General features: G+C 35.0%; 1 protein-coding gene across 2 annotated transcripts in view; it reads right to left on the reverse strand.

Annotated features, from left to right (window-relative positions):
* The window catches only part of SEMA3E (semaphorin 3E), a 336,651-nt gene that overhangs the window by 147,512 nt on the left and 176,293 nt on the right, over positions 1 to 12,846 (reverse strand). For both annotated transcript variants that reach the window (XM_027838711.1, XM_027838710.1), the window contains one exon: positions 5,841 to 6,001. In XM_027838711.1, coding sequence (XP_027694512.1) covers positions 5,841 to 6,001 — 161 coding nt within the window. The remainder of the gene's footprint in view (positions 1 to 5,840; positions 6,002 to 12,846) is intronic.

Raw genomic sequence — 12,846 nt, forward strand, 5'->3', positions numbered from 1 at the left:
AACAATCTAGAAAACAAAGCCATCAAAGATTTCAGGGAAAGGTTTCAATCAGTAAATCAGTATCTGATATGTCTCTGTGTGATTCTTATTCAACTCAATTCAATTTAAAAATCATTTACTAAGTGCCTCCTATGTGTCAGGTATCGTACTAGGTCTTGGAAACACAAAGACAAGAACTAAACAATCTCTGCCTTCAAGAATCTTACATTCTTTTGGGAAGGTAACAACTTATACATAGAAAACTAAATAAAAATATATACAAAGTAATTTCTGGGGTCAGCACTAATAGCAATTGGGGAAATCATGATACATTTCCAATAGGAGACAGCATGAGTTGAGCTGTGAAGGCAAGGAAGATATTCTATGAGGTAGAGATGAGGAGAGAGTGCAAACCATGAATGGATTGTGAGAAGGCACAGAAACAAGAATTGTAGCATCATGTAATCTGATCACTTTTTTATTTTTTTACTATTTTGAGACTCAAAATAGTGTAGTGGGAAGAGCGCAAGCCTTAAAATCAGGAAGATATACGTTCAGATAGTGGCTCTGACACACCCTAGCAGTATTATTGTCATGAGCAAGACATTTAATGTTTTTGTGCCACAGGATATGCTTTATGGGTATAAATTACAGGTTATTTGCCAGTCTCCATCAATGAAAGGGAGTTCCATAGCCTGATGACATCACAAATTCAGCTATCATGTATATGCACATTTATTTTTTTAAAAATATTAATTCACTTTTCCTGCCCCATTGTCTATCTCATTTGTTGTAATACTTTTTAGTAAGTGACTTTTGAAAAGAGCAATTATTTTGAGAAAAAAAAGTAAAACCTTTAATTCAATAGGCAGTTATATCCCATTATTTAAATATATTGAAAGCCAAGAATGGTGTTCTATTTAATTTTTGTTTTGTTTTAAGGATTAGTTGAAAGATATACATTTCTCACAACAGAGTAAAAACTCACAATAGAAACCCTTCAAAACAATTACTAGGTGAGTTAGGCATACTTCATTTTCAGTTATATATACCCTTTGAAATCTAAATGTATTTTAAAGCCATTCAAGCTATTTTGCTACTTTTCTCAAGAGTATTCTTACTACGCTCAATTTACTTAAATTTTCTATAAATCATTCAATTCACTGTATAAATACTTATGACTAATTAATTTTATGCATGTACACAGATTAACTTCATGTTGTTCAGATTTAAAGCCAAGACAAATCCCTCTAGTTATGAAACAGAAAGGAATTTGCTTAAACAGTATAAAGAAAACTCTGCCTCCCCTGTTGGGAACCTGCTGACCTTTTAGGGAATCTGATCTTGCTCCAATAACTTAATACAATTTTGTAGCCCTTTGTAGAAACTTTTTTGAAATTATGAAAGGTATAAAAACAATTATAATAAAAAGCATATAGAAAAATGTTTTCTACTCACAACAATTTTCAAACATTTTTATTGAAACTTAAAAGTTAAGATTCATTATTAAAAGAAAGGAGTTTGAATATTGACAGATGTGGAATATGTTCAAAAGAGTGAAGGCAACCCAAGTACTATAATGATACCCTATTACCCAATGGTATTATGATACCCAAGACCCTATTAAAAGATCTAGGGATGGGATTTTAGCACATTGGACATATGTTCTCAGGAGGCTCTATGAGAGAACATAAACAAGGACCATGCAAGATAAAGTACCAATGGGATGCTATTTGCACAAATTAAAAGAATATTTCTTTTAATGAAATCTCAAGTCCACTTAAGTAATGGAGCTGAAGAACAATTCATGTACATTCTTTTGAAAAAAAATATATCTATAATTCAAAGAATTCTCACATTAACTCTGGGAACTTGGATAATTTTGCAAGAAAGCTATTTACAGAAGTCATTTATCTAAGTAAAGATAAAAGTACAAGCTATCATGAGCTTCCTAATTTGCACAAGGAAGTAAAGGACTCAACTCGAAATCAATGGTTATATTGCTGAAAATGAGTCAAGTCGTCAAGAAGTAGAAAATTTGATAATGTCAAAATTTTCTTTTTAGGCAAAATAATTATATTCTCTCAACAACATACAATGCTTTTCAATTTCATTCAGCACCAAATATGTGCAAGACCCTATGATATATATGGGAAATACAAAAGTTTAAAAATGGCACAGTCTGTGCCCCAGAAGAGTCTACATTCTATTGGTGGGGAGAAGTAAGGGGTTTTGACAGAAGGTAATGGTTCCTCTCACTAGAGGTCTTAGTGGAAATTCTTGACGACTCTCAAGGATGTCAGAGAGAACTCATGCTCATGGTTAGGTTGAACTAGATAGCTTTTGAGATTTCTTTGAATTCAGAGATTCAATGATTCTAGGGGAATTATGATACTAGTGACATAAACTATAATAGTTGGAAAGGGGTGCCAGTAAGGAGTTACCAAGAGTTCTATTTTAAACACGTTTAGTTTGTAGTAGCAATAAACATTCAAATTGGGATGTACATGAGATAATTCAAAAATATGTGATGGGCAGAGGTAAGAGTTCAGGTTGGAAATGTTGATATGGGAGGCATTAACATAGAGGGGGATGACTGAAAACAAAATAGTGGATAAGTTCATCAAAGGTCTAATTGTAAAAAGTGCAGAGGAACAAAGGAGAGTTCTTGGAAAGATTCACAGTTAAGATTAGAATAAGATTTCTGAAAAGAATGAATCTCAGAGATAGAAGGCAATCCAAAAAAAGGAGGAAATGGGGGGAGGGAAGGAGGAAAAGGGAGGGAGAAGGGGAGGAGAGTGAGAGAGAGACACAGAGACAGAGAGACAGAGAGACACAGAGAGAGAGAGAGAGAGAGAGGTAATTTCAAGGATGGTGGCCAATAATATTCAATACCTCAGCGAGATCAAAGAAGATGGTGGAAAAGCAACTGAAGTAGGTTAGAAGGAATTTATAAATATCTTTAAGAAAGCAGTTTCATTTGAGAAGTGAAGGTGGAAGCATGATTGCAGGGACTAAAAAGGGAATGGATGAGGAGAAATGTAAGCCATACATATCAATAGAACACTCAAGCAACTTTGTGGGGAAAAGAATAAATAAAGAGTTTGGGTTTTTATTATAATGAATATCAAGTTTCTAAGAGTGGGGATTTTTTTTTCTTTAACAATAGAAGAGATATGAGCATGTTTGAGGGAAGAAGTCAATTCATGAATTAAAAAAAATAAGTGTTGACTATTCTCCTTGGTGCTAGGATGAAATGTGAAAATAAAGCAGCTCTACTGAATTCAAGGAGTTTACACTCTAATAGGAAGATACAATATGCATAAAGTAGTAGGGTCAAGAAAGTGGTTTTGTCCAGTGAGTTACAGGGATTGTAAATGCAGCCATAGGGCTATTGTTGGTAATACTTTTTTTTTTAATTCCCCCAATGGTATCATTAAAATGATTACTGTTCCTAAAGTAAGAAGCAAAAAGTAGTTGGGGAGGGAGAGGAGATAGGAGTAGGAAAGATAGTAACATGGTCACATTGGATAGACTCTAGTTTCCTGGTAAATGACTGAATGGGATATGCCACATGGTCTGCAGCTAAATAGATGTGACAGGTTAGATGAATTTTAACTTGTCCCAGAACCAGGATAGCTATTGAGAGAAGCTACTGAGGGAAAGAGACTGGAGATGCTAAAAAAGGAAATGGATAATTATAGATGAGGATGCACATATAACTGAAAAAAAATCACTCAACTTATCTCCATATTGTATAGCAAAGTGTTTTCATGGCATAAATTTTCAAGATTTTCAGTTCAATTCTACACTCTGTAAGTGTAGATATAATCTATTAGTTGTGGTATGTTATAGTTGTGATGAAATACAGCTGTGCCATAAGAAATGATAAGTTCAATGATCTTAGAAAAACTTACACGAAATAACGAAGAGCAAAATGAGCAAAACCAAGAGATTATTATATACAATAACAGCAATATTGCTTTAAGAACAACTTTGAGCAAATAAATCATTTTGACTATGATAAATACCCAAATTAACTAAAAAGGACATATGAAGAAAGATACTATCTGCATGCAGAAAAAGAACTGGTAAATAGAAGTATGCATAGAATGATTTTATATATACACACACATATACGTGTGTGGGTGTGTGTGTGTATGTGTGTGTGTGTGTCTAATGGTAGCCATCTCTAGGGTGGAGGGGAGGGAAGAAAAAAAGGGAAAAAAGGAATTTACATAATAACTTTATTATATATTTAAAAGGAATAGCAAGTTGTACATAATAAACATACTATCTATTGTGCAATCAATTTTAATATACTATGTTATGGAAATGTTTATTTTATTTCATAAATTAAAATTTAAATAAATCATTTTTAAACTAACATTTTCCTTACTGTTAACAGTCTTTCTCATAAAATTGTTGTATTTTGTTGTCAGTTCCCTGAGCCCTTTACCAATTTTGATTTAGGATTCAAATCTTCCAAGTCCGTCCAGAGACTAACCAATGTAAGTCAGGCATTGATACAGGGTTAATGCTGAGGTCTCATATTCACATTTCTTTAGATGTCATTAAACCATCTATTGACATTGAAAAAATCCAGTGAGGCTGATAATAATTCAACATGTTCTACACATAAGTCTCAGGACAGAGGGTGTGGTAATAAGGAGGGATGTCATACAAAGAGAATGCCAAATGTAGGAGTTAGAAGCCTGCTGGGGATACAAATGGGACAAGGATTTGCTGAAAATTCATTTGAGATGTTTTCCAAAATCATCTTAAATGTTGATTATTGTTGGCTAACAGTTTATTTCATAAAATAATTATTTCCCAAAGAGCATAAATATGACAAAAGAATAATAATAAGACTTAGCATGAATATAGTGCTTTAAGGTTTGTCAAGTGCTTTAGAAATATCTCATTTGGATCATAAAAAAGGAAAAGGACCTATATGTACAAAAATATTTACAGCAGCTCCTTTTGTGGTGGTAAAGAATTGGAAATTAAGGGAATGTCCATCAATTGGGAAATGGATGAACAAGTTGTGGTATATGAATGCAATGGAATACTACTATGCTATAAGAAAAGTTGAACAGGCAAGTTTCTGAAAAACCTGGTAAGATTTATGTGAACCGATGCTGAGTTAGTGAGCAGAACCAGGAGAACATTGTACACAGTAACAGCAATATTGTGTGATGATCAATTATGATAGACTCAGCTCTTCTCAGCAATACAATGATGCAAGACAATTCCAAGAGTCATAATGGAAAATGTTACCCATATCCAGAGAAAGAACTATGTAGTCTGAATATAGATTGAAGCGTAATATTTTCACTTTTTCTTGTTTTTTTTTTCCTTTTCCTTTCTCATGGCTTTTTCCTTTTGTTCTGATTTTTCTTTCACAACATGACTAATGTGGAATTATGTTTAACATGACTGAACATGTATAACCTATTTCAGATTGCTTGCCATCTTGGGGAGAGGGGAGGGAAGGGAGGGAGGAAGAAAAATTTGGAACTCAAAATCTTATAAAAATGAATGTTGAAAACTATCTTTATGTGTAATTGGAAAACATAAAATACTATTTATCTATTAAAAAATACGTCATTTGATCCTTACAACAATGCTAGAACGTAGGTGATATTATCCTTATTTTACAGATGAGGAAACTGAGGTAAACAGGTGAAGTGACCTTCTCAGGGCCACATAGCTAGTAAGTATCTGAAGTTGGATCCGAACTCAGCTCTTCCTGGCTCCAAATCCAGCATTCTATCCACGTACCAACTAGCTACCTGATAGTATACAAAATAAACTCATGCATTTTTTTCCTCTAAAAATAGAGCTTGATATTGCCATACCTCTCTATAGCCTTCACTGACTCGATCCAGGTTGAGGGAATACACCAGATCCCTGCCTCCCACAAACAGTCGTTCTTGGTATTCATCCAGCAACATCACATGGAGGTCGAGAAATCCAAAAGGGCTATGAAAGATTGATGTCCTATTTAAATCCCAGAGCTCTGAAATACAACCAGGATATTGATGATAAATACAAAAGAAAAAAAAAGCAGGTCCCATGTTTATTCTTTTATTTTAAGGGTTTTGTTTTTGACATTCAAGGAACTTGGTACATAAAACTTTCTCTTGACAAAGAGATATAAATGTAGATGAGATATAGATATAGGTATAGATAGCTATCCTTTAGGTTACAAACTTAAAATATCTATCTATCTATCTATCTATCTATCAACATACATATAATTTATTCATTTAAATACACACAACGCCTGGGAATAATTTCGAACACGTACAATAAAGAAAATGAGAACAAAACTTTTTCATTTAGATTTTTAGGTGAGTAAGAAAAAGTCTTTGTTTACAACCAGAGAAAAGTGACAAATTCTTTCTTATAGCCATTACTGTAAAAGAAACGGGAACACGAATCAATGGAAAAATCATTAGGTAGTTTCCCCACTTGCCAGCCAGAAACTCCAACTCCTGGCAGACCTCTCCAAAGAGGTGCCCATTTAGCTCCAGATGAAAAACAATTCTGAAAAGGTCTCTAAATTGTTGTTCTGAAAACCAAATTTATATTCAGATTGTCCTAAGTCTGGAAACCATCAGAATTGCTAATATAATGAGGTAAAGTTCAGTATGTTAATCACCAGTAAAAAAGAAGGGAAAGGATATCTATTTTCTACCCCCTTGGTGATTGTGTTCAACTCTGGTTAGTGTTAGTAGTGGATTGGGTACCTGGAACAGTGCCTACAAAATAGTTATGAATATATATGCATGTGTATACAAGTATGTGTACGAGGGTATATATGTGTATGAATATATGTATATGTGTTTTGTGTGTATGTGTGTATGTGTATGACACGTATTAATTAACATTGTGACTCTAAACAACCGGGTAAAGAGACTTTTGACCATTTTTGAAACGTTATCAAAAAGCAATTCATTTCTAAAGCAAAGTCTTTTGTTGTTTTTGTCACAGTTACTTTTTTTTTAAGCTTCTTGTTTCTATTGTACTGCCTCAGCATTTAAAGAGGGTGAGGAATGAGGCCTAAGAGCTTATGCAGTTTTTGAGAGAGATTACAAAAGATTTTTTTTCTTCCCAGCCCCTGGACAAAGAAACCTCAGCATGTTGGTGATTTTTCCAAGTTGTCAAATAGGAAGATGGTGATTACTTATGCTGACAAAACAGCGTTGTCACATTTATTGGACATTTTGCCTAAGATTCATCAGATTTAGAGCTGATAGGGATCTTAAAGGTCATCTTGCCCAATCTCCTTATCTTACAGAAAAGGAAACTGAGGCCCAGGGAGATTCAGTGAATTGCCCAAGGTCACACAAATATTAAGTAGAAGAACCAGGATTTAAACATAGGTCTGCTGATTCCAAATTGAGCACTTTTTACAATATGCCATATTCCTTATGAAATGTTTCCCAAGACAATAAAATTCAGATAAAATAAAAAATTAAAACATTTGCTCTTAGCATAGAAAATATACTCTTTTGTAGTTTCAGGGCACAACCAAGACCAAAAGTGGATACTCTGAGAGGCGTGGAATCAGAAAGATCTGCCTGAATTTAAATTACTCTCCCTGGCTTGCTTAGTTAGCTATGTGACCCTGGGTATGTCATTTAACCTCTCTTGGCCTTGGTTTCCTTACCTGTAAAATGGGTATAATAAAAGAACCTCCTTTCCAGGACTGTTATGAAGATCAAATGAGGTGACTCATGTAAAGCCCTCTGCAAACTTTAAAGTGCTACGTAAGTGCTAGCTATAATAATTATTATTCAAACAAGACTTTTTTTTTACTTTCTCAGGTTTTTCCATTATCTACACATAAGATTTGTTTCTTTCCCTTTTCACTTAATTTGCTCTCTTTTTCCTCCTGATTTCCCTCTTTATTGGCACTTCATTGTCTGCATGTTCTCTGAAAATTAACAAAAGCAAACATGTCAAAACAAAAGAAATCTAAGACATATCAAGAAAACAAATCAAGTACAAAGAGAAAATAAAATTTAGTCACTAATGAGAAGTAAGTAGAGGCCCAGAAACTACACAATAAAGAGTGGATTCCCAGACTGTTTATTTTTTTTTTTCTATATCTTGCTTTGTCAGTGACTTCAGACCCAGGAACAACAATAACAGTCAATAATCAATAAATATTTATTAAGTACCTGCTATGTGCCAAGCACTTTACTAAGTTCTAGGGATACAAATAAGAGGAAGAAAAAGTTCCTGCCCTCATATGGTTTACAATCTAATGGGGAAAGACTATACAGTCAAAACCAAGCACAGCAGCTGGTGGGAAATGAAGAGCTGGCTGGAATTCTGAGTCCTCGATAAGGTAGCTTTGGGAGGGTTCTGCCCTTCAGCCCTCCATCAGAAGGGTGAGGTAACTGCTGGAAAAGAGCAGATATTGAACTACCAAAGCTGAAGCAATCTCCATGACAATGAGACTTTTGGTGAGGAGCTTATTCTGAGGAAAACATGCTGTTCAAGGAGTCAAATGGAAGCAGAGCAGCTGGTAGGAAGTACCAACAGCAATAGCAAGTGGTTCAATGGACACAGCACTGAGCCCAGAGTCACAAAGATCTGAGTTCAAATCCTACTTAGATAGTTTTTAGCCATGTGACCCTAGTCAAATCACTGACTTGCTCAATTTCCTCATCAGTAAAATAGGGATAATAACACCTACCTCAAAGGATTGTTGTAAGGACCAAATAAGATAATATTTGTAAAGTGTTTTGTAAAACTTAACGAGCTATGTAAATGCTAGATATTATTATCCTTAGCACTTTATATGTTAATTCTGATTATTCTCATAAAAAAACTTGAGAAGTAGATGTTTTTATAGTTGTCATTTTAAAGATGAAGAAACCAAAGCTGAGAAGAGTCAAAGTGATTTGTCTAGGATTACACAGCTAACAAGTGTAAGAAAGAATTAGAACTCAGGTTTGTTTTTTTTGTTTTTAGTGAGGCAATTGGGTTTAAGTGACTTGCCTGGAGTCACACAGCTCATGAGTGTTATGTGTCTGAGATCAGATTTGAACTCAAGTCCTCCTGACTCCAGGGTTGGTGCTCTATCCATTGCACCACCTAGCTGCCAAACTTAGGTTTTTCAGTCAACAAATCTAGTACTCCGTCCACCATATCACCAGGCTTCCTCCCAAGAATGTCAATCTTCAACCTAACACTAAGGCTACTTTGTGGATATAGTTATCCTTTATCTATGACTTCCCCAACCTTCTGACTGATATCTGAAACTCCACTGCCATAATGCTTCAATCAGTTTCGCAACTGAGATACATCTAACACTAAATTATCATCAGTCATTTAATACATTAATATGAATAAAGGCTTTGAGAATAAATTTTGATGAACAGAAAGAAGGCAAGAAAACACTGGATGCCAGATTGGGGAAAAGTTCATGGAAAAGGACAATGGAAAGAACAAGACTGAGAATGAGGAAAGCCAGTTTCTAGTCACAGTTTTGCTATTTATTAGCTGTGTAAATTTAAGAAAATCATTGAAATTTTCTGGGACTCTGTGAATGCAGGGCAACTTTTATTTATTAATTTACTAATTAGCTTACCTATTTGTTTATCTGCTTATTGATTCATTAGTTTATTCCTTTATTTGTGTAGAAATAATTTATGGCAATCAAAAAGGCCTCATGTAGGAAATGGACTTTGAGCTGAGTCCTAAAGTAAGCTAGCAATGCCAAGAGGCCAAGGTGTAAAGGGATACCATTCCAGTTATAGGAGATAGCAGAGGCCAGCAGTGTAATGTTACACACAAAAAAATCTGACTAGAAAAGTAGGTTTAAACTAGATTTTAAAGGAATTTAGAGGTCAAATAAAGGAGCAATGATGCAGTGGAATGAATGAGCAATTTGGAGTCAGAAGACTGGTTCAGATACTAGTTCTTATCATTTTGGACAAGTTGTTTCACCTATCTGGGTATCTATTTCCACATCTGTAAAATGAGGTGCTTGGTTAAGATGACATTTGAGGTTCTTTACAACTATAATTCTTGATCCTTTTTTATCATAGAACTGATAGGGAGACCCTGAAGCATCTTGAGCAGCCAAGTAACATGGTTAGATCTATGCTTTAGGAATATCATTATGGCAGCTTTGTGGAGAATGATTTCCAAAATCTCTTTCCACTCCAATGTTCTATAATTTAATGAATAATAGCTTGAGAGGAAAACAAAACAAAAAAAATGTGTTTTCCGATTTTGCCTATGACTGGCCCGGACCTTTATCTGACAAATAATTAAATTATAGGCTTCCAATAATACCAAAAATTTAGCTAAGAGTTTTCTTAATTCAATATCACACATACACATTCACACACAGGCACACATAGAGATTCACAATACACACTGTCTCTTATCTCTCTATAGCCTTGTCTATCAATATCTATGGTTTGATTGAAGTGCCAGCATCCCCTATACTAGGGGTGGGGAATCTGCAGCCTCAAGACAGCATGTGTCCCTCTAGGTCCTCAAGTGCGGCTGATTTTAAACTTCATATGACAAATCCCCTTATCTATCCCTATATCATCCCTAGTGTAAGGTTATGATATTGAATAGGAATACGGATTAGACCTATATTAAGATGCAAACTTCTTTAATGTTTGACTTAAAAGAAGACAACTAGCTCCTCATGTCTGCTTGTACATACTGTTTTTCATGACTAATATAAAGAAAACCCAGTCTGACACAAATACGTAGTTGAAAAAGGGGGCATTTTGATAGGGAAATAACATCTTAATGTTATCATAAAAATAGTTTTGACCCCGTAGACCTCTCCCCAAAGGATCCATGGGGACACCAGGTGTCTGTGCACTACATTTTGAAAACCTTAGACTACTGAGAGGTTAAGTGATTTGCACAAGGTCATACAATGTGTCAGAGGTAGAACCTGGACTCAGATCTTGCTATTTTGGGAGGCAGCTCTCTATTTTCTACACTATATTGTCTCACCAGTCCACATAAACAGCTCTGTACACACAACTCTGTTACAGGTCAGGGCATCCCAATAAATATTTGTGGGAATGACTCAAATTTTCTGGGCTAAAATTTTCTTATATATAAAACAAATGAATAAAAGTAAATGATCTCTAAGGTGCTTTACAACGCTAAAACTTGTGCTACATTTTTATTATAATGTAGACATATGGGATATTGTACATTATAAATTCTATGTAACATCCTTTAGACCCAACTGGAATACAGAATACACATATGTGACATGTCTGCTTACTTTTCTTTCTCTATTTTTGAATGTATATTTGTATTTCCAGGGTGTCCCAAAAGTCTTAGGAAAGTTTTAGTCTATTAAAATTTGAAAATTCACCAAGATTTTGGGGACACCCATTATATAAGTGTCAAACACAGCAGACTGAAGCTAACCTTGTCCCCATTCCAGACCCTTGAATTGCCTGAGACTGACCAGACATAATCACTACCAGCCTCTGAGAATTTTGCAAATGTCCTAAACTCTCCCCTCCCCAATCCCAAACTTTCTCTATAGACTTTCAGCAGTTATGCAAAACAATTTACCAAGTGAAATCATAGAATATCCCAACCCAGCTAGCCCCTACTGTCCCTCTTCCTCAGTCTCACATACTTTATACGAACCCCATGTCCAGTCCCCAGCACTTGCTGCTCCATGGAACCCCAGTTGCACTTCCTTGCCCCAACTAAAGATCATAATTTTTTGCTATGTTGGCTGCCTTCTCATTGGGGATATAGGCGTAGTGCGGGGGTGGGGGGATGAGGAATGTGCGGCCTCAAGGCTGCATGTGGTCCTCTAGGTCCTCAAGTGGAGCCAGTCAAAGGGCCATACTTAAGGACCTAGAGGGCCACATGTGGCATTGAAGCCACAGGTTCCCCACCATTGGATAGTGTATGTATGTATATAAAAATATAAAATAAATACATATATATCAGAGAGAGAAATACAGGGAGGGAGTGAGAGCTAAATGACAACACTACAAGACAGGTGATGGCATGATTTGGTTATGAAGAAATCCCAGGTATGAGAACTTGTTCCACCAAAGCAGATCACAACTTAGTAGGTTAGTCCTAGTGTTGCCTGTAGGCCACAGAAGTTAAATAACTTTTCCAGGATCACACAACTAAGTATCAGAGACATAATATGAAAACAGGTTTTATGAATGGAACTTAATTAGATAGTTCTAAATTATATGAACATAGTTCTGCTTTCTGGTCCACTATTCTTTCTGCTATAAAAAAATGCATTTTCTCCCCTGCCATAGCTATTTAAACACATACATACATACACATTCACATGCACAATGCTCACTATATAAAGAGAATTTACATATCCTCAAAAATATTTTATTTCAGAAACATGAAAAAATACTGAGAAATTTATATTGTAGAGAGACAGAGACAAACTTGCCCAGTGCCATGAATATTTTTTAAGCAATAAAACAGTGATTTTTATTTCATACTTGACTCATTACTCCTGGGAACAGTTCCCAAAATCTTCTTTATTTACTTCATACTCACAAAATTCAAACATTAGATTATGGGCTGTTTTAAATTATACTATGAGGAAAAAGGTAAGCTTTCTGGATAATTCACTAATCCTGTATCACAGTTGTCCAATAGCAACTGCTGAAAGAATTGTCAATTCAGAATTATGTCATTAGCCAAATCTCCTCACTGTATTTTTTCATAACTTATTCTGCATGTTCTTAATCTTTAAACGAATTTAATGAATATTTATTGAATACTACCTTGTGCCCAGTATTGTGGAAAGAAAACTTATATTCTGCACTTCAAGGAATTTACAATCTAACTGGAGAGCCAAGG

This window comes from Vombatus ursinus, unplaced genomic scaffold, assembly GCF_900497805.2.
Source record: "Vombatus ursinus unplaced genomic scaffold, bare-nosed wombat genome assembly UNPS02014830.1, whole genome shotgun sequence".
Taxonomy (NCBI): domain Eukaryota; kingdom Metazoa; phylum Chordata; class Mammalia; order Diprotodontia; family Vombatidae; genus Vombatus; species Vombatus ursinus.